Source organism: Trichosurus vulpecula, chromosome 9 (genome assembly GCF_011100635.1).
Source record: "Trichosurus vulpecula isolate mTriVul1 chromosome 9, mTriVul1.pri, whole genome shotgun sequence".
NCBI classification, from domain to species: domain Eukaryota; kingdom Metazoa; phylum Chordata; class Mammalia; order Diprotodontia; family Phalangeridae; genus Trichosurus; species Trichosurus vulpecula.
Genome location: NC_050581.1, coordinates 207,386,350 through 207,409,319, shown reverse-complemented (window position 1 = coordinate 207,409,319; position 22,970 = coordinate 207,386,350). Strand labels below are relative to the sequence as shown.

The window sequence follows — 22,970 nt, the reverse complement described above, 5'->3', positions numbered from 1 at the left end:
ATCATTGCATCGCCACCTTTATTAATGCCATTGTTTCCATGGGGATCTGAATAAGCTCAAAATGTATCTTCTCTAAAGTTTCTGGGTTCAGAACTGATTGCCATTGGTCTGTGGACTGAAGGAGTCTGGGACAAGCTGATGTTTAAATATTTATTGTTTGTTGCTGTTTTGTATCGATTGGTTGTATTTATTGGTTATATGCCAATAGGAAAGCAAGAGGGTTAGGGTTAGGTTTAGGTTTAGAGGTGGGGTTAGGGTTGGGGAGGAGCAACTCCACTGTGGCAAAGTCACATGACCAGGACTCCCTGAACTGTAGCAAGACCAGGGGAGAGAGGCAGGATGTGCCAGAGGTGGCTGCTGTGGTTTGAGCATCCACACCCTGCATGTGTCCTCACAAGAGGCAGAGCCTTTGGAAGGAAGGTCATCCACAAGGGGCTGCAGCTTCCTCATTGATGCAAAGGAAGATCTCTAAGAAACTGTCCACATTTCAATTCTCCGATTCTGTTACCTTTGTTACCACTCACAATCTCAGGTCACGACAGAATTCCAAAAGGATATCTAAAGTGTCTGGACTCAGAAATGAACATGTTTCAATGGAAGGCAGGCTTGGGAAAGTCATACCTAGAACCTTCGTTTGAGATCGGGGTCGGCAGAATCCAAGGGTGAGTGAGCACATTAGAGCCATGACTTAGATCTGCAGCTCTCCTGCTTCTTGGAGCACCTGAGTCCCTTGCTGAAGTCACTCAGGAAGATCAAAGCTAAACACTAACAACCAAAATTCCTCCACCGGTTACCTAAAGTCATTTGGGGCACAGAGTCATGTCGGATACCATGAGGAAGAGATGCTAGTTTAGCCATCTCTGCAAACTAGAAATGGTTTAGATGGATTAATATTAAAATGAATAAGGATTATTTTTGGCAGACATGCCTAAAACATAAGCGCACGAGCGTGCACGCGCACACACACACACGGAAGATGAAAGCTAAGGAGCATTGAATGGCACCCTTACAGTTCAGCTCCACACAGGCAAAGCCTTTATGTGAGCATGGAGTTCTGCACCTATCAGGTACTTACAGGTTGGACTAGTGGATCAATGACAAGTGAAAGGACATGGAGTCAAAAGCCCCCTCTGTGGTTAAGTGTATAGTGAACTGAGTGGATTTGAGTTGGCTCTGAGACTGGGGAAGGTGCTGGTCACACGGATGAGGTCCCTAGCCGAATGGTGGTAGGATAAGCCATTTATGTTTGTGATGGGTGCCATTGATTTGTATTTATCATGGAAGGAGACTGGCATTTTACACCTTTCTTGTATTAAGCTACAGCCCTTGTGATGCATAGAGAGAAAGGGGTTCTTTAGGGGCATGTCAAGTCTCCCACTCAACCCCCTCCATACACATGTACTCACAGGGCTGGTTATTCCCAGCAGGGATTCAGAATAGGCTTCCCCCTGCCCTGAGGCACTCTTGGGGAGGCCTCTTTGTTCTTTTTTCTCCTCTTTTCTTTCTGGCTCTGAACATCTCTGTAATTATGCTATGTTATGTAGGAGGGAGGAGCAGCATTCCCAACCCCAGGAGACAACATTGATTTCTACAATCTGCCAAACAATGCAGATATTAAAATACCATTTCCTGGGTCTTCAAACTTGTTTTCTTCAACATAAGGAAGGAAAATATCAATTCCAATCACTTCAAGAAAGATGCTCACACAGGATTCAAGCAGTGAAAATCATGATGTGGAAGAGTAGCCCATAGGCAGCACGTGGACCAGACCACTCTGCAAAGTGCCAAAAATGAGCCCCTCACTTCACTGGGACCCTCGACCCCATGTCATCCTCTAAGCTGAAAGGGAACGTCACTGCTCACGAAGCTCTGAGCTGCCATTGTGGGATGGACTTAACCTCGTAGTGGATACACCACTGTCCCACCTTGCTGCCTCCCAGAAGTGCCCAGAGCTAAAGAATGGCACAGGGACTAACCAGAAATGCATGCAGCAATAAGGCTGCCTAGTCCTTTGCATCACCAACGATATCTCCATAGTGCTTGACCAACAAGAGTTTCATGTTGGCCTCATGACAGCAGCACCCCTCCTGCACTTCAGGTAGGCAACCACAGGAGCCAAGGCACCATCCATCTCAAGGCACGTTCACAGGCAAGAGGGTTTCAGACTGGAACGTGGCTGCAAGATGCAGTTATTGGATCAGACCCTCCCTTCAGACTCTCCGTGGCTGAATGCCTAGTGAGTGTCATTTCAAATAAGGGAGGAACTGAGAGCCAGGAGAGGCTGTCGACATCAGCGCTCATTTTACAAATGAGGAAAATGAAGCTCAGAGAGCCTAAATCACTGCTCCAAGGTCAGATACCTTGAGAAATTGTGTTCCAGGGCTCCCAGTGTCAGCTCACCTGCTCTGAAATGAAATGGGAAAAAGAAAATTACCTCTTTATGTCCAAGAACTGAGTCTCATAGAACCACAGCATCAGGAGCATAGCAGGGAATGCCCAGAAATTCTAAGAAGACAAAAAAAATCAAAGAAATAAGCCTGCCTCAGATCTCTGTACACAAAGGCACTGAGTAGAAGCTGTAAACAAGTAAATCAGGCTGACTGGAATATGTCTCAGGGAGAGTTTAATTTATCCAAAAGGAACACACTCAGCCAACAAGCATTTATTAAATACCTACTATGTGCCAAGCACTATGGTAAGTGCGGAGGATACAGAGAAAGCAAAAGATGGTCCCTGATCACAGTCTAGGGAAGATGTCATACAATGATGAGGCAGCCAAGTGGCACTGCAGATAGAGTTCAGGGTCTGAAGTCAAGAAGACCCAAGTTCAAATGAGACCTCAGACACTTACTGGCTGTGTGAGCTTGGGCAAGTCACTTAACCTTGTTTGCCTCAGTTTCCTCATCTGTAAAATGGAAATAACCATAGCACCTACGTCCCAAGGTTATCGAGTGAGATCATGTTTGTAGAGCCCTTAGCACAGTGCCTTCTACACAGCAGACAGTAACAACAGCGTACACACATGACACGACAGGCTGAACTGGAGATAACCAGCAAAGGAAAGGGATTAAGGGAGATTATCGCAGAAAGTGGTGTTTGAGCTGGAGGAAGCCACTCATGTGGCCAGCCCAGGACTGCCCAGTCGGGTCCTCCCAGTGGACAGCAGGGCCAAGGGGAACAGTACCAGGATAGTTTAAGGAGCTCTACAATAAGAGTTTTTCATCTAGAGTACACAGACCCCAACGGCTCATGGATAGACTTCAGAAAGCCTGAGGACTTGGAGGAGGGGAAAAGTGACATCTTTATTTCACCACACATAACTTATCATGTATTTTATTTTAAGTATTTAAAACCCGAATTCTGATGAGAAAGGCCTTGAAGACATTGCCAGCCTGCTGCCCAAGGCAGGACACATAGAAGGTGAAGAATCCCTGCTCAAAGGAATAGCAATGCCGCAGGAACTCCCTGCACAGCTTTGACTTTTAGGAAATACACCAAAGACAGCACCAAGTAGAAGTGATGGGGCACATACAAAAGCATGGCTCCGGGGGCCAGAATGTCTGGAGAATTGAAGCTAAAGATGAGCTGAGGCTGCCACGGAGAGGGAGGGGCAAACAAAATGGGGAGAGGCTGGGAGCTGTGTCCAAACAAAAGAGAAGCATCTCCAGTTGGGTCGCATAGCAGGCCTGCAGAGACTCAGACTCTGACCTGGGCAGAGGCTTCATTGTGCTTGGTTGGGGTGGGGGGGAAGGGTGGAATTTGTTTCTCTTCTATTTCCTGTTCTCCTTCCTGTTCCATCCTTCAGTACCATTAGGGTGACTTTCCTTAGTTGAGTCTGGTACTAAGCTTTGTTTAAACTGTTGTTCTCTCTCTACTGTTTCTCTCTACTTTATGAGGCAATACTCAGGGAATCATCTTTCTCCATCAAAGTTTACCAACAAGTTAAATTCTAACCAGTATTGCCTTTGGTTCCCATGTCTGCTTGTCAAACAACCCAAGTGCTGGCTAACTAAGATACTTTTTTAGGGCCTTAGTGCCTCTGTTAAGGCAATTGATTTGCATCATGGAGTTAACGTTTTGTTATTCAGTCATGTCTGACTCTTGCTGACCCCTTTTGGGGTTCCCTTGGGAGAGATACTAGAGTGGTTCACCATTTCCTTCTCCAGCTCATTTTACAGTTAACATAGTCTGTGTATGTGTCCACTCATATCTATATCCCATTTTTCATCATCAAAATAGATTGGGTTGGAGTTGTTTTGGAGATGGAGATGCTATTTTTTCCATGTTTATCTTTTTTCTAGCTTTGAGCTGATTTTGAGCTTTTATGAAGTCAGTGGAGTTTTCTGGAGACAGTGCATACATTCAGGGTTTGCTCCCACAAGTAACAAGCTGTTTCCCGTGTATAAACTCAAACTATAACAATTTCACAGGGAGAAGACGTGAATGGTGTTGGGCACGCTGCCTCCGGTGCCTTTTGATTCTTGTCTCAGAATGCTCATGAGGTGCTTCTGGTTACCCTCAAGGCTGCCCTGAGTCCTCGTTGCTGATCCATACTTCCCAGACTCATTCATCCACACCTACTCCCATCTCTCCACGGGAGTCCCTGTCAATTACGTGTATGTGGATTTCACTGGAAGCAGACAATCCAGCTCTTTTTAGTTACTCTGTCCAGTCCATCCTCCACAGCAGGTGTTGCTGCTGACGCTGAAGTTGCTTCCTTGGTCACGTTCCATGCTGACCAACTGTCCCATGACATGACGCTTCTTTTTGCCTTCATCAATTTAGTCAAACTGGTTCTGCCAGGCCCCACACTTGATCCCCCAAGGAGAACTGGGGAGAGCTTTTACCCTCGCACCAAGTTACTACTTCTCTCTTCTAATTTTGTTTCTAGTGAAAAGGCCACAAGGCATATAATTTCCTTCCTCCAGTTGTGTGTCCACCCACTAGAGACTGGACAAAGACATCTAGAATTCCAACAGTTAGGTTAAAGTTTGTCACTAGTCTGATTCTGAACATCCCCTGGCCCCTTTTCTGCCATTGTGCTGGCACCACCTCCCAGAAGCAGGAGGGGCCCTGCAGGACTGAGAGTACTTGGGATTTTTCTTTGTTTTATGCATTGACCAGCCAGAGTTCCTCACTGAGTGGTCAGTTGGCTGGCAGTGGGCTTTCCCCACTCAGTTGAGCTGGACCTCAGAAAGCAGCTTTGTCTGCCAGGAAAAATGCACTCAAAGCTTTTCTAAGCCCTGTCCTAACAGTGGAGCCACCCAGTGGTTGTATACTTGTGGCAGAGTCTTCAACAATGCAGCCTTTCTCCACCCCACAGTCAGGCAGCAGCATGGGATGTGGAGGAGGCTCCGCAGCCTAGAAGACTGACCCAAACCTAATGAGATGAAGGTTCATGTAGACAGTGTAAAGGTTCACGCATCCAAGGTGGAAGAGGCATGGCTAGATGCAGTTTTTGATCTGGGGGTTTTAATGAAAGTACTAGGCAGAAGAACCAGGGAAGAGGGTGCTTGTTCCCCTGCTCTCTGCCCTGATCAGAGCCCAGCTAGAGGGGTCGGTTGGTCTAGAAAGGCCATTGAAAAGCCAGACAGTTTCTAAGGGCAGGTGATCAGGAGAGGACAGATCTCTGTAGTTGGCACAGAGTAAGCTAGTAACGAAGGCTTGATTGTTGACCATCTAAACCACTCCCTGGGAATCTTAGTATCTGAGTCCCAGCAGAAAGCAGGTATAATGCTCAGCCTGCACAGAGATTCATGGTGCTGGGCTGGACATAAGAGCCAACTTCCAACTTCCAGGCGTGGCAGGCAAGGGGTGTTGGGCTAGCTCTCTTTGGGTGCAGAGGGCAGAACTGGGGCCATGGGAGCATGGGGAAAGGGAGGTGCCAAGAAGCAAACCAAGGTTCAGAGCAAGGTAAAACTCTCCAACAATGAGTCAGCCTAAACTCTGGGTTGCCTGGGAGGAAGGGAGGCTGGCCCACCACTTGGGGGAAGGGGGTTCAAGAGGCACAAGAGGCTCGGTTAGATCAGGTGTCTCTGAATGAGGTCCCTTCCAGTTCCACAGTTCTGTCCTCTGGCCACACCAGGCTGCTTGTACAGACTTTTCAGGTTCCCTGCCCATCCCCCATGTTGTCTTGAAAAGCCTGGTCCAGGGAATTCGGCAGAGTTCCTAGGTAATGATTGGCTGTGTTCACAAGGTCCATGTGGCCAGAGAACTGAAGCTGAGCGCCTTGGAGACACAGAAGCAGGGAAGCTCCTGGGGACACTTAGTAGTGCTGGTGAACAAGACCAACCTGGGCTCCCCAGACCACGAAATGACTATGAGCCGTTCACTGAGCCTGTGACCTGACAGGAGGCATAGACTGTGCTGCATCTCTGCATGCTACATTGTAGACACAAGGTGGTAACATTCTGTAACATTTGTGGTATGAGGCCGCGGACCAGGAACAATTCATGTGGTTCTGTATGCATTACATGGCCGCTAGGTGGCGACAAAGTGCATAGAGAGCCTAGAGCTTCGGGCCTGGAGTTAGGAAGACCGATCTTCCCGAGTTCAAATCTGACCTCAGACAACTACAGGCTGTGACTGGCCAACTTCACCCTGTTTGCCTCAGTTGCTTTCCTGTCAAATGAGCTGAAGAAGGACATGACAAACCACTCCAGTATCTGAGCCCAGAAAACCCCAAATGGGGCCGTGTAGAGTCGGACACAACAGAAAACAACACCAAGTAGGCATTCCATTGTACATCGTGTGTGTTACGTGTGGCTGCTTGTTGTCGGGAGCTGACATGTCCAGCGATCCGCAAAAACAGCATCACAGACAAGCATGGCAGAATTACAGGACTCTGAAGCTAGTGGGGACTGAAGGAATACCTAGTCCAACCACAGGTGAAGCCATGGAGGGATAGAGACTTGGCCAAGGTCACACAGGCAGGAAACATCAAAGGTGGGAAGCAGGCATCGCCCCACTGGAGGGACAGACGTATCTGCTGATCTGTGACTGTATCTTTCATTACTGAAAAAAGAAAAGTACTCTTCCTCTATCAGCGGGTCCAGTGCTGAAACGTTTGCCTAGGGTACTGGCTGCCATCAGATCTCAGCTTATTGCCCGACTCCATCCATCAGTAATCCTGAGGCCAAGCGTTTGCCCAGCACCACGGTGAAGTCGTCACCACCCCTGCTCTCTCACCTAGCACTTCGCTCCACAGTACTTTGGGAGACCCTGGCCTTGCGAGATTCTTACACTTCATGGGAACACAATGCATGTGGAAAGCCCCGGACATCCGTGAGAATGGCCAGGACTGAGGGAAGCTCAGCTGGCGGCTCTCGTCGGGGCATCCTGAGGCTTCCTCCAGATGCTGGCGATTTGTGCTGGTCCTGGCACGGCTGGCTCCCAGGGTGAGGTCATGGCTGTTTGCTTCCCAGGCAAGAGGAGCTCCGGGTGGCCTGGGTTTGTGAGGAAGGAGGGGCTTGCCCAGCTGCCTTGGGAGCCCTCAGCAGCAGGGGTACAGAGAGGAACGCCTGTGGTTCCAGAAATGATCTGCCTGGCCACAGCGCAGCGCAGCAGGAAGCCCCATCTACTGCCCAGAATAATGATAATCGATAACACTGATGGAGCGCTTACTCTATGCCAGGTGCTGCGCTAAACTCTTGGTAATTCGTATCTCATTTGATCCTGCCGCAGCCCTGGGAGCGGGTGCTCCGCCTTGAGGATGGATGGGGGTGTTTGTCTGAAGCCTCTCAGCTTCCCCCTCCCCCGCCATGTGTGCCATGGGAGCCCCACTGCTTTCCCTGCACTTGGGTCTTGCCAGTCACACTCTACCCCTTTGGAGCCCAAATTGCCACTGATTGACAGGTCTGAGCTGGGAAAGGGCTTCCCAAGGGAGAAGTCCATTAAGCTTGGGTTGCCCGGGACTGGCTCAGTCAGACACATCCTGGATTCTTGCTGCCCAGCTCCCCTCCCACCCAGTGTGATCTGTGGATGGGAATGGAAGCTTTTCCTCCTTCCTTCTCATTGGCTCAGCCCCATAAAAAGTCTGGAGGGGGTGGCAGGATCCCTGAAATGACAAGGTTAAGATAACATCCAAGAATGGTCCAAAGGACCCTCCATGTGAATGCATGGAGACAGTGGTAAGTATGCCTGGGTTCAAATCCCAGTCTTGCCCCTTACTACCTGTGCAAATTTGGGTCTGAGCTTCCTGATCCATACAAGAAGGAGTTGGCTCCTGCCAATTCTGTCTTATGGGCCTGTGGTCCACGGGTCCTCTTGTGCTCTGACAGAAACAGTTCTTCCCAGTCAGAGGCCAGATGTGACATTCATGCCTCCACCATTGCCCAGGCTTAAATATTGTGCCCCTGGTGGGAAGGGGGGGGGGTGTTGCCCATGCCCATCCCCTCCAGGCTTCACACCTTCCCTGTCACACATGCAACTGGAGGTTGCAGGAGAAAGGAGAGAGAAGGACTTAGCAAAGCTCCCTAAAGGTGTATTTCGAACAATGCAGTGCTCCTCTTCAGAATCCTGTTTCTTGCCTGAGTGTCTGGCCATCTTGGCCAACTCAAATCCCGGCAGTGTTCCGTCCTGGCCCTAACCCAGCTGACTCTGTCTCATCTGGGCTGGGTGCCAGCGCAAAGTCTCAGGCTGTCTTCAACCGGTGGGTTTGGCAGGGCAAGGCTCCTCGGGGGGTTCAGTTCTTCCAGTTTGGGCTTCCAGCCTCACTGTGGGAATGACAGATCCGGGCTTGAGGTGGCCACTACTTATTTTTAGGGCAGCTAAGAGAGAATAGTGGTTAGAGCTCTGGGCTTGGAGCCAAGGTCTGAATTTGAATCCTGCCTTAGACTCTAACTCTGGAACAACAAGGCAACTCTCTTAATCCCTCACAGACTCAGTTTTCTTATCTGTAAAGTCAACATCATAATAATGAGATCTCTGAGAAATTCTTTGGAGGTGGGGGAAGGAGGGAGCTGCTCCCCCATTGATGGGGGCTTTACCTAAATAAAATCTCCCATCTAGATGGAGGAAGCATCTCTAGTCCTTAGGAAGATGGGCCTGCCACTTCAGACCTTTTCTCAGACTTCAAACGTGTATATGCCCTTGTATGTGTGCATGCATACACACACACACACACACACACACACACACACACAGAGTCCTTTACCTCACTCCTCCTGATGTGTTCATGGCATCGTGGGAATTAGAATGGGAAGGGGCCTTAGAGGTCCTTGAGTCTGACCTCCTCATTTGACAGGTCAGACATCCAGGGCCCAGAGAGGGCAGGAAGTCACACACCTTCTACTTAGCAGGAGAGGCAGGGGACTGAGCTCAGTTTTTCTGGCTCCAGAATTAGCAGGGCAGAAGGGTGCAAGGGAGGGGTGTCCACATTACCTCCTTTATTTACAATGATCTCAAGGATTGTCAAGAAATCTTCAAAAGTAATTTGCATATCAACCTCATGGAGCTGGAATTTTATCTGTGCATATTAGTCCAGGTATGGAAGTTCCCTCCACTGATATAGTTCAGCATCCAGAAGACCTTGGAGTCCTGAAGAGGTATCTGGGGCACTTGAGAGTGACCTACTCAGGGTCTCTGAGGCAGTTGGAGGGATCCATTCAAGACCAACCCCCTATCCCTTGCATCATGCCACCATATGTGTGTATGTGGGTATGAATATATGTGTGTTCATGTAGGTAGGACATGCATGTTCATGTGTGTGTCTGTGCCACAGACCCTGTGGATCACACACACACATACACACACACACACACACACACACACACACACATCATATAAAACTCACATAGTCCATAATGGCTATATGTCTGAACTTTTTTCTCTATTAGAGAAGTTCCATTTCTGGGATGTGACCTCTAATTAGAGATAGCTCAGGCTATCACACTACACATAGATATGCCCAATGACACAGAAGGTGTGGCCGCACATGCACACACACACACACACACACTCAGGTGGGAAGGGCTGACTGCCAAAAATGAGCTGCCCTCATGATATGGGGACTTCTTTATTCAAGTTACCTTCCTGATTCATTTCTGGACATTTATGTTGTTAAGTTCATGCTCTGTTCCTTCACCTTTGGTTTCTGAAGGAAGCAGGGTTGGGAGCTCAGAGCTTGAGCTGCTCATGTGCATTTCAGCAGGGCATCAGAGATTTCAGATGGAGAGCAGGAGGGGTTCAATCCTCAGCCTTTACAGACTCTCACCACAGACTTGGGAAAGGGGCAGGACACGTATAGTTTTCATTCTCCCTCAAGACTATGAAGTCCGCGAAAAAACCATGGCCTGAATCTGGGTCTGCTGATTCCCAAAGCCGGATTCTTTCCTTCTCAGCATGCTCTGCTGCTCAGATTTCATCCTCAGAACTGGGAGACCCCTTGAGGAGCCCATGGAAAACTCTGGCCCAGGCGCTGTCTCTTTTCCAGACATCTGCAGGTCAGGCAAGGGCCATGATGCACTGACCTCAGCAAGCAGACACTAACGCAGCCCCCATGTTGTCTGTCTTTCAGGAGCCTCAGCTGTCAGAGGATCACACTGCATAAGAACCTGTTTGTCTCTTATGTGCTGAACTCTCTGTTCACAATTGTCCACCTCATCACGGTGGTGCCCAACCCTGACCTCGTGAAGAGAGACCCCGTAAGCATTGCATGTTCCTGGATTTACTTTGTGAGATGTTCCTGTGAACAGTTCTCAGACCTGAGGGGAAGGGGAATGCAAATAGAAGCTTCTAGCTTTTAAACCCTGCCAAGCCCTGCCCCATTAAGATTTTCCCAGTGTACCGTCAGGGATACCCTCTTTCATTCAACTCTGCCTGAGAAGCTACCCCAGATTCAAGAAATCCTGTGAGTCCACATTCATTCAAAATCATTGTTTAGGAGCCCCTACTAGAGTGTTTATATTTATACATCAGTCCTAGGATACGATTAATTTAAAGCAAAGGTATTTAATGAACTGGCACAGAGGGAACTTGTCAAAAGAGCATTTTCTCATAAACCTGGGACACACTCTCCCGTACATTGATATACCATTAGTAGGAGAGGGTGTTTCAACAATACAGCTAGCAGCTTCTGTGGGGGTGTAAGATCCACCAACAACCAGCACCCAGAAAGCTGCCAACACAGGTCCTTTTGATCTGCTTCACTAAGGAAAGCAATGTTAAGGGGTTAACAAGCTTATTTTAATCCAGCATACAAATATCACTCACTTAGTTCAGGGGAAAAAGCCAGCACCCTGAACTTCAGAGCAAAATACCAACAAAGTACAAACATCTACAGACAGACCTTGTCTGATTCAAATCCCAATACATAGTTACCAGAGTTTAACAAAGTCCCAGCATCCAGGTTTATGAGCTGGAGGGCTCTTAGCTACAGCTGCCCTGAGTCTCTGCATCATCTTGCCACCAAGAGTGAAAGCCCCTGAGCAAATAGCTCTGTCTTCTCTTTTTATACCATTTCAGATGTCATCAAACCACATCTGAATGACCAGAACTTAGGCTCCTGTGATTGGCTCTGGAGTTAGCACCTCCCCTTAGGACCCTGGGAGCTTCACACACACACAGGCTTAGCACCTCACCTAATAGGGGTTTGGGCCTGGGGCTTAGCACCTAATAAGACTCAATAAAATACACTGAATTACTCGAAGGAAACAAAGCCAAACTCTTCAAGGGCACTTGATTGAACTGAGTGCTAAGAGCCCATTTTGCTTACCAACACAGAGGGGATACACCTAGAAAACACATGTTGAGAGACATCCATTTAGAGAACATATATGGCCAGGATATAACTGGGGAAGGAACATCATGGGCTCTGTGTTAGAGGGTCATGGACATTTTCTGGTGATGTTTTCTGGTGATGTCCATTGTAGGTGTGGTCTGCTAGATGTTCATACACTGATCTTTAATCCCTTCTCCCATTCATGGTTTTGTACCTATGGATCTTTTCTTGCTGTTAATAACTTCCTTGGAGCATAATCTCTAGTTGAATTTGGCTGTGAACAGTTTAATAACTTTTTTACATAATTGTACATTGTTCACCAGAATGATTACATTGATTGAAAGTTTCACTCAGCAGTGAATTAACCTGCCTATCTTCCCACAGCTCCTCCAATGCTGGATTTTTACAATCTTTTCCATCTTTGCTGTTTTTATGTGTACAAGTCAACATATCCAAATTGTTTTAAATTGTGTGTTTCTGTGAAGATATTGAATAATTTTTCACATGGCTGTTGGCAGTTTGATTGTTGATAGTTTATATTTCTTCTTTTGAAAACTGCATATTTTGGAGTCATAACTATTGGAGAAAGGCTCTTGCTCTTAACAGATGTGTGTCAATCCCCTATAGAGTTTTTATTTTAAAGCTATATAGAGAACCTATGTGCAAATATTTTCCCATTCTATAGGGTTTTTTTTTTCATTTAATTTACTTTTAGTGATTTAATTTGTGCAAATGCTTATAAATTAGACAGAAGGAATTGATTTTACCTTTTATTTTTTGTTGTTCTTTTTATTTTTGGAGGGGAGAAGGGAAGGCGATTGGGGTTAAGTGACTTGCCCAAGGTCACACAGCTAGTAAGTGTGTCAAGTGTCTGAGGGCAGATTTGAACTCAGGTCCTCCTGACTCCAGGGCCGGTGCTCTACTCGCTGCACCACCTAACTGCCCCGATTTTACCTTTTATAATTGCTTCTACCTTGTATGGTTAAAAAAAAATCTTCCCCTACTTATAGGCTATAATGAAAGAATAAAATCAACCATTCTTCTACAAGAATTTTGTTTTAATAACAATTTATGGATTGTTTATCCATTTGAAGGTTACTCTGGTATATGGAACAAGACAGTGGTGTCAACCTCGTATATAAAGGATACCTGCAGGCCACATACTGACAGTTTTAAAATGCGATGTTTTGTACTTTTATTTCTTTTGTTGAATAAACATTTCCCTCAGGTTCAGGCATGGGGGAGGGCTGCCAGTAGCAGCTGCCTATTGGGCTCCTCTGGTATAAGTGGCTGATCTCAATCTCTTTTCCACTCAAGTGCTTTCCAGCTTTCCCAGGCCTTCTTGTCAAATGGGGTGTTTGTGTCCTTGGGTTTACCAAACCCTGGCTCGTTGTAGTATCCATGTCTAGGCCTTGCTTCTCTAATCTAGTTCAATAATTTCCTCAGCTGTTGTCTCTCCAGTACAAGAAAATATGGGTAATTACTGATCGGTAATAGAGTTGAGGTCTGCCATGTCAAATTCCATTCCTACTTTTTTGCTTTATTTCACTTGATATTCTTTTTTATGTATTAGTGATTTTATTTAATATTTTAGTTTTCGACATTGATTTCCACAAGATTTTGAGTTACAAATTTTCTCCCCATTTCTACCCTCCCCCCCTATTTCCAAGATGGTATATATTCTGATTGCCTCATTCCCCAGTAAGCCCTCCCCTCTTTCACCCCACTCCCCCCCCATCCCCTTTTCCATTACTTTCTTGTAGGGCAGGATAGATTTCTATGCCCCATTCCCTATATATCTTGTTTCCCAGCTACATGCAAAAAATAACTTTTTCAAAATCTTTTTAAGATCTGCTTTTAAAACTTTGAATTCCAAATTCTTTCTCCTCTTCCCTTCCCACCCACCCTCTTTAGTAAGGCAAGCAATTCAACATAGATCACACATGTATCATTATGTAAAATACTTTCATAATGCTCATGTTGTGAAAGGCTACCTATATTTCCTTCCATCTTATCCTGTCCCACTTTATTCATTTTTCTCCCTTGACCCTGTCCCTTTTCAAAGGTGCTTGTTTTTGCTTACCTCCTCCTATCTGTCCTCCTTTCTATCATCCACCCTTTTTTATCCCCTTCCCCTTATTTTCCTGTGGCATAAGATACCCCATGTTATTCCCTCTTCAAGCTGGATCCCATTAGAGTATAATTCACTCATTCCCCCTCACCTGCCCCCTCTTCCCATCCTGCAGAACTTCTTTTTCTTGCCACTTTTATATAAGATAATTTACCACATTCTATCTCTCCCTTTCTCCCTCTCTCAATATATTCCTCTCTCATCCATTAATTTTATTTTCTTTAGATATCATCCTTTCATATTCAACTCATCCTGTGCCCTCTGTCTACATATATATGTATATATATATATATATATATATATATATATATATATATATATATATATATATATATATATTCCCTTCAACTACTCTAATACTGAGAAAGGTCTCATGAATTACACACATCATCTTTCCTTGTAGGAATGTAAACAAAACAGTTCAACTTTAGTAAGCTCCATATGATTTCTCTTTCTTGTTTACCTTTTCATGCTTCTCTTGATTCTTGTGTTTGAAAGTCAAATTTTCTATTCAACTCTGGTCTTTTTGCTGTGAAAGCTTGAAAGTCCCCTATTTTATTGAAAGTCTATATTTTGCCTTGGAGCATTATACTCAGTTTTGCTGGGTAGGTGATTCTTGGTTTTAATCCTAGCTCCTTTGACCTCCAGAATATAATACTCCAAGCCCTTCGATCCCTTAATGTAGAAGCTGCTAGATCTTGTATTATTCTGATTGTGTTTCCACAATATTCAAATTGTTTCTTTCTGGCTGCTTGCAATATTTTCTCCTTGACCTGGAAACTCTGGATTTCGGTGACAATATTCCTAGGAGTTTTCTTTTTGGGATCTTTTTCAAGAGATGATCAGTGGATTCTTTCCACTTCTATTTTACTCTCTGGTTCTTGAATATCAGGGCAGTTTTCCTTGATAATTTCTTGAAAGATGATGTCTAGGCTCTTTTTTTGATCATGGCTTTCAGCTAATCCAATAATTTTTAAATTATCTCTTCTGGATCTATTCTCCAGGTCAGTGGTTTTTCCAATAAGATATTTCACATTGTCTTCCATTTTTTCATTCCTTTGGTTCTGTTTTATAATATCTTGGTTTCTCATAAAGTCACTAGCTTCCACTTGCTCCAATCTAATTTTTAGGTGGTATTTTCTTCAGTGGTCTTTTGGACCTCCTTTCCATTTGGCTAATTCTGCCTTCAAGGCATTCTTCTCCTCATTGGTTTTTTGGGTTAGTCTATTCTTTAAGGTGTTATTTTTTTCAGTATTTTTGGGGGTCTCCTTTAGCAAGTCGTTGACTTGTTTTTCATGGTTTTCTTGCATCACCCTCATTTCTCTTTCCAATTTTTCCTCTACTTCTCTTACTTGCTTTTCCAAATCCTTTTTGCACTCTTCCATAGCCTGAGCCCAATTCATGTCATTTTTGGAGGCTTTTGATGTAGGCTCTTTGACTTTGTTGATTTCTTCTAGCTGTATATTTTGGTCTTCTTTGTCACCAAAGAAAGATTCCAAAGTCTGAGTCTGAATCTGAGTCCATTTTCACTGCCTGTTCATGTTCCCAGCCAACTACTTGACCCTTGAGCTTTTTGTCAGGATATGATTGCTTATAGAGTAGAGATTACTTTATCCCAAGCTTTAGGGTTCAAGCACTGCTGTTTTCAGAGCTACTTCTACTCCACTGTCACTGCAGGCTCTGTCACAGCAGTGCTCTTCCTCCCCCAAGAACTGCCAACCAGGACAGGAATACAGATCCAAGCAGGGTGCAGCAAGAGAATCTGCCTTTGTGCCCACAAAGTGCTCCTTGTACTCCCACTCTGATCCACTGCTAGATTCCTCCCACTGTGTGAGTCAGGGACTCGACTCGGGAAGCAGCTGACACTGGTGCTCTGGAAGAAGCCTCAGGCATTTCCTGCTGCTGCTGCTGCTGCCATGGCTGCACCACTTCCTCCACCCCCAGAGCTGACAGACCACTCTGAACTCAATCCCGCAGTTTCCCCCTAACCTGCTCTTTGGCGTTTGTGGGTTGAGAAGTCTGGTAACTGCCACAGCTCTATGTTTCATGGCCCCAAAGCCTGTTCCAGCTGACTGACTCAGGGTCTGGTCTGTATCCCAGCCAGCACCATGCGATAGACCCTTCCTGGAGACCATCCAGGCTCTCCTGGGCTGGGGACCTGTTTCCCTCTGTTCTTTTGTGGGTTCTGCAGCTCTAGAATTTGTTCAGAGCCATTTTTACAGGTGTCTGGAGGGATTTGGGGGAGAGCTTAAGCAAGTCCCTGCTTTCCAGCCACCATCTTGGCTCCACCCCCCACACTTGATATTTTATTCCTCCATATCTAAAGGGTAGTTTGTGGTTGCATTTACTACAGCAACAAGAACACACATTTACTATGTGCCTGGCACTGTGCCAAGCACTGGGGATGCAAATACAAGCAGAAAGAAAGACAGCCCCTGCTCTCCAAGAGCTGATATTCTAGTGAGGAAAGATGACACCTAAAAGGGGAGGGAAGGAGGTGTGGGGAGGGGCAGGGAGCAAGGGCAGCCAGCACCAAGTTGGGGCAATAGTAGAGAGAGTTTGGAGAGCATCCTGGAGCAGAATGACATCAGTCTCTTCTGTCTTAATAGGTTATTGTCAGATGTTTGATGAATTTTGTTGATTTAAAGGGAAATTCCCCTTCTAGCCTTTCTCTGTTTGCAATGTACAGAAAACTGGTTATGTTGTAGAGTTCTTTTGTATCCTGGGACTTTACTGAAGCTATTCCTGGTCTCAGGAGGGGGTGGGGTTAGTGATTCTCTAGAATTCTCAGAGTGAATCTTTCACTACGCCTTCTGCAAATACATAGAAAACTTTGCTTCTTCTAAGCCAACCCTTATGCCTTCGTTTCTTTTGCTTGTCTTATTAGTCTAGACAGCCTTGCTATTACTATGTTTCAAAAGAATGGAGAACATTGATTTTTTTTGCTTCATCCTGACCTTATTGAGAGGTTCCTCCTGGTTCTCCATTGCAAACAATGCCTGCCCTTAGTTTTAGATAAATGCTCTTGACCATATTAAAGGTCCTTTACTCCTTTTTTTTCAGTTAGTCCATAACCATTTATTAAGCACTTTCTATGGCGAAAACATTGTAATAAATACAAAGACTACAAAAAGAACCCCAGAAATGCTCCCTGCCCCCCAAGGAGATCTCTAGCATTTCCAGTTCTCAACAGAAATTAATCTTCAGGATTTGAGAGCGAGAAATCAGAATTCCTGGGCGTTCCCAAAATTATATTTTTTGTTATTTTATTTACATGTTTTAAAATAATAATGAGTGACCATAATAACAAATAATGAATCATTTTTCCATGGTAGGGTTATAATAAAAATTTCAGAGAGTTTCTGAAAATATCTAATAATAAATGCATGGCTTTTTATTATGAGTCACTATATTATGACAATGATTTAAAACATATCTGGCAATGAGCTGACTGATTTCCTTTATTTTCCACCATTCTTCATACTCTTTACTCATTGTTATGGATCTCCAAACAGTATTTAATAAGAAATATTAAGTTTAGTCATATTTACAAAGAATTGTAGCCTATAACAAATAATCAAATGGTAGAATACTCCAGCAACGATTACTGGGTAGAATAAGCATGTTTGCAGCCCTCTCTGTTGGTGAGTGGTTCTTGCAAACAAAATAAATGTTAATAAGTAAACAAATACTATGAATAGTGTTCCAAGAAATAAGTTTTAGAAGCAAAATAAGTCCTTAAGTTAGCCATTTTAACATGAGATCCTGTGTAGTGCCATTCACTTTGCTGGGAGATATGAATGCTGGATTTTATGAATCCTCTGCATATCACCATTTCCTGTTTTTGCTTTTGACTTAAAGTCAGTGGATTCCTTCAAACCAGCAATGTTTATTGCTAACCTTCAATTCTCACAGGAGAGTTATCCAATTTCCAGACTTTTTTTTTCAGTGGGATTTGGGAGTTAGAAAAACATATAAATTTCCCAAGAAATGCCAGAAAGAAATTCCTTCATGGAAATACTAAAGCGCACAGTGTGACGGGGGAGACAACTATGGTAGTGAATAGCGTGTTATTTCACAGGGAAGGTACCTGGGGGGTACAGGGGGTGAGAAAGGCTTCCTGAAGAAGATGAGATCTGACCTAGTCTTGGAAGTAATTCAGGGAAGCTCAAAGGCAGAAGCAAGAAGGGAAAGCGTTCCAACCATGGGAGACAGCCAGAGAAAAAGCAGGCAGTTAGGAGACAGAACGTCACGTACAGGGGTGTGCAGGGGAATAAAATATAAGAAAACTGGAAAGAGGAAAAGAAGCCAGCTTGTGAGGGCTTTAAAAGCCAGACAGAGGAGCCTCTACTAGGTCCCGGTGATACTAGGGAGCCAGTGGAGGTTTTGAGGAGCTTAGTGACATGTTCAGATCTGCGCTTTAGAAAGATCACTTTGGCAGCTGAGCAGAGGGTGGACTGGATTTGACATCGATGAGTACTGACTGTCGCCAACTTTTTTCTTTATCTATTGGTGTAGTTGCACAATTTTTGTTTTTGTCAGTGATATGACTAAGTATTGTATTGCTTTTTTAAGCCTTTCAAACATTTATAACTAGAAGGAACATTAGGACTTATCCGATGTAAACTCCACACTTTACGAACAATAAAACTGAGGCCTGGTGAAGTTGATTGAACTTCTTGAGGTTGTACACGTAGTAATCTCGGATTCAAAACGGTCTCTCTCATCAACGACACTCGCAGGGGGCACTCTTCTGTTCCACAATCACCATTGGGCGTTCTTGATGACTTAATTACAAATGTAATGTGTTTATAATGAACATTTTTAATATGTAGCCATATCCTTTTGCTAATGACTTATTTACTACTTTAGTATCCATATTCATTAGTAATATTAGTATAAAGATTTCTTTCTCTGTTCTATCACTACCAAGTTTGTGCATCAGGATCATATTTGTCTCAGAAAAGGAGTTTAATGAAGTGTTTCTTTCTCTATTTCTGTGAGCAGCTTATGTTACACGGGGATTAGTTGCTCTTTAAGTGTTTAATTGAATTAACTTGTAGATGCATCTGGACCACGAGATTTTTATTTTGGGGAATTCATTTATAACTTCCTTGATTTCTTTTTCTGAAATGTGATCATTTAGATTCTTTTCTCTCTTTTTGCTAATTTGAGGTTTGTACTTTTTTATTTCATTCAATAAACATTATTAGCTTAATGGCACCTGGTGTATTTAAGGTACAAAGACAAAAAAGTCCCTGCCCCCAGGGAATATTCACTCTGCTTGTAGGATACCACTGAGACATACAAAGTACACACCAAGTAATACAAAGTATTCACATGAGGGCAAGAACACTACTAACAGGAGAAAGAAAGGCCCCATACAGATCTGGTCCCTGAGCTGGTGAGGTTCAGTAAGCCAAAAATGAGTCAGGGCTGTGTTCCAGGCATGAAGGAGGATGTTGCAACAATTCGGCTAGCAGCTGCTATTGGGGTGAAAGACCAACACAAGCCCAACAACAAGAACGCTGCCAGCACAGGTTCTTTTTATCTGCTTTACTAAGGAAAGCAACGTTAAGGGGTTAACAATCTTATTTCAATCCAACATACAAATATCATTCACTTAGTTCAGGGGAAAAAACCAGCACCCTGAACTTCAGAGCAAATACAAACAAATTATGAAGATACATTAGAAACACACCAAATTCAATTCATAGTTACCAAGAAGCCATCAACATTTGAGTTCAGGAGCCTGAAAGCTCATAACGATGCTGGCCCTCCTCCTGTGGCTCAGAAAGCAAATAACTCTGTTCTCTCTTTTTATACACTCTTTAGCGGTCATCAAACGTCATCTGAGCGACCAGAACTTAGGCTCCTACTATTGTCTCAGGTCTTAGCAACTCCCCTTAGGACCCTGAGGGCTTCACCCCCACATAGGCTTAGCACCTAGTAATTAGCAGTTTGGGCCTGGGGCTTTGAACCTAGTAAGGCTCAATCAAAGACACTTAATTAATTTATCATTCTAAAACAGTAAAGAAGTCCCAACTTAATTGATATTACAGAGGACCACGAACCAGCAGACCAGTTGGACTTCCCAGTGTGGGAAGGGAAGCTGTATGAAATGAGACTAGAAGGGCAAGTGGGAATGAGACTGTGAAGGGCATTAAACGTCAGACAGCACATTTATAGATCATCCTGGGGCCACTGAAGAATTTTGAGCAGAGTCAGGTCTCTGTTTTAGTCCTATCAGTTCAGCATCTGCGTGAAGGGAAGACTGGATGCATTGAAGATGACTTAGAAGGCACCAAAATAGTCCAATGAAGACACGAATGATGGGAAAAGTGGGATGAAGGGAAAGAAGGGGGTAAAGATGAGCAAACATGGTGGACATAGGACTAACAAGACTTGGCAGCTGGGAAGATATAGGGATTGAGGGAGAGAGAAGATTCAAGGCTGAGACCTGGTTTATAGGAAGAATGGAGGTACTGCAAACAGAAATGGGGAAGTCTAGAGAAGGGATGTATTTGGAGGGAAACATGAGTATAATTCTGGCTTTTTTCCCCAAATATTTATGTATTTCATTTAGGTTTTAAGATGTATTATGGTTTAACATAATTGTCATAGTCATGTCTAATAATTTTCTCCAGTTCCTCTTTATTTGCTGTGAGGATGGCTTTCTCATTATTGAGAAATTGATCCTCTTTTTATCAAATTAGCTAAATGTTTGCTTATTTTATAGGTCCTTAAAAACAAACAGCTATTTATCTTATCAGGCCAGTAGTTTTTGTTTTCAATTTTTTTATCCCTCCTTTGATTTCTGAAGAGAGGAGAGAGGAGAGGGGAGGAGAGGGGAAGGAGGGGGGGGAGGGGAGGGAGGAGGGGAGGGGTGAGGGAAGGGGAAAGGGGGGGGAAGGGAGGGGAAGGGAGGGGAGGAGAGGAGAGGAGAGGAGAGGAGAGGAGAAGGTAGGGGAGGGGAGGGAAGGAGGGGAGGAGAGGAGAGGAGAGGAGAAGGTAGGGGAGGGGAGGGGGGAGGGGAGGGGAAAGGGGGGGAAGGGAAGGGAGGGGAGGGGAGGAGAGGAGAGGAGAGGAGAGGAGAGGAGAGGAGAGGAGAGGAGAGGTAGGGAAGGGGAGGGAAGGAGGGGAGGGGGGAGGGGAGTGGGGAGGGGAGGGGGAGGGGGGGGAAGGGAGGGGAAGGGAGGGGAGGAGAGGAGAGGAGAGGAGAGGAGAGGAGAGGAGAGGAGAGGAGAGGAGAGGAGAGGAGAGGAGAAGGTAGGGGAGGGGAGGGAAGGAGGGGAGGGGAGGGGAGGAGAGGAGAAGGGAGGGGAGGGAAGGAGAGGGGAAGGGAGGGGAGGGGAGGGGAGGAGAGGAGAGGAGAGAACATTTATACATTTATTAAGTGTTTACTGTGTGCCAGGCACTATACTAAGAATTAAGGATACAAGACATCCTCTGCTCTCAAGGAGGTCACATGTGGAAAGGCAAAACACAAAGGAGAGCTGTAAGGGAGTAGAGGAGAGTGAAGGGCACTAGTGCCAGGATTCAAGGTATGTAGTGAAGAAGCAGGGGAGTCTGCACAGCAAGGTGAGCTAGGAGTGAAGTGAGCAGCAAGACTAAGGCTCCTCAGGAAATGATGATCTCAGCCAAGGACTCACCTATAGGGAGAGTAGGTCCTAGGGCACAGTCATCTGGAAGGGGACAAGTTCATTAATTCGTTTATTAAATTGCCCGTTAAATTGATTAGATTCTCCCCCCACCCATTTGTTCATATGTATTCAAAAATATATCATTTCCTCCAAGAATTGCTTTGGCTGCATTCCACAAATTTTGGTCTGTTATCTCATTGCTCTCATCCTCTTTAAGATAATAATAATTCGTTGTTTCTATGATTTGTTCCTTAACTCATTTATTTTTATGATGTCGTTACTTAAGTACCCTCGGGTCTGCTCCATTTCTTCTTTTCACTCAGGAGGATCACAATTTTATGTTTTGGGAGGTGATAAGCCCTTTTGTCTGTGCATTTTGGTTTCAGTTCTGGAGATGCCAAGGAGAAGGCCCACAAAGGTATCAGTGAAGGCAGGGTAAAGTAGCCAAAGTGCTTGATTCCCTGGCCCAAAAAGCAGGAAGCATCATGGCATCTCACTCTACTGCAGGAGCACCATTCAAAGGAACAAGGATCTGGGAAAGAATGCACCTTTGTCACTAACCCAAATAAGCAGGAAGAGCATCCTGTAGCTCATACAGTCTACCGGGAGTCTGTGGCCCCTCTGTGCAGTAGGCAGGCTTTCCAGTTTTGACATCTGGACCTGAATGATGTAGGACCTCTGCTTCTCCCAGACTTGTTCCATGTTCTAGGCCCTTAGTGGCTGCTCTGCTTGCATGGACCATCAGGGATGCAGAGAGAGGAAGAGGCTAAGGGATCAACCTTCGGTGGGCAAGGACAGGTGCCCAGGGGCAGGGCGCCTGTAGAGCAGCCTTTGCTGGGTCTCCAGCTGAATGTTCTCCTTTTCCTGCCCCTGTAGGTGAGTTGTAAGGTCTTACAGTTCTTTCATCAATATATGATGGGCTGCAATTACTTCTGGATGCTGTGTGAGGGGATCTACCTGCACACTCTCATCGTGGTGGCTGTGTTTGCTGAGGAGCACAGGTTACACTGGTACTACCTTCTGGGCTGGGGTATGTATGGCCACCTCCCCTGGGTCTTCCGATAGAGCAGCCTCCTGAGGCCTGGGCAAGTACACAGAGATGAGCACAGTGGGGACTTCACTTGGGAGGCTGATGCTTCCAAGGACACACATTCAAAGCAGCAAACAGACAGAAAATGTACTCCCTCTCTTAAACATGTTGTAGGAGACCATAGCCAAATTCCGCCATGGAAATTCTTTTTACCTAATATCCTCAGCTAATGAGAAGCAGCATGGGACTGGGAACAAACTCTGAATTTGGAGTCCAAGTGCCTGGGTTCAAATCCTAGCTCTGCCTTCTACTCTCCATGTGATTTAATCTCTACAAGCCTGTCAAACAAGGCGCTGTAGAAATAAACGACCTCTGAGATACTTTCCATCTCGGTGGAAGGCATTCCTTTGCTCTCTCCTTCAGAACTCAGCTGAAGTCCTACCTGTT

At 45.2% G+C, this 22,970-nt stretch overlaps 1 protein-coding gene across 1 annotated transcript in view; it reads left to right on the top strand.

The window, feature by feature from the left end:
* CALCR (calcitonin receptor) overlaps positions 1–22,970 on the top strand; it is a 65,853-nt gene that overhangs the window by 25,402 nt on the left and 17,481 nt on the right. The window contains exons 6-7 of the mRNA XM_036738794.1: positions 10,517–10,643; positions 22,370–22,523. Of these exons, the coding sequence (XP_036594689.1) occupies positions 10,517–10,643; positions 22,370–22,523 (281 nt within the window). The remainder of the gene's footprint in view (positions 1–10,516; positions 10,644–22,369; positions 22,524–22,970) is intronic.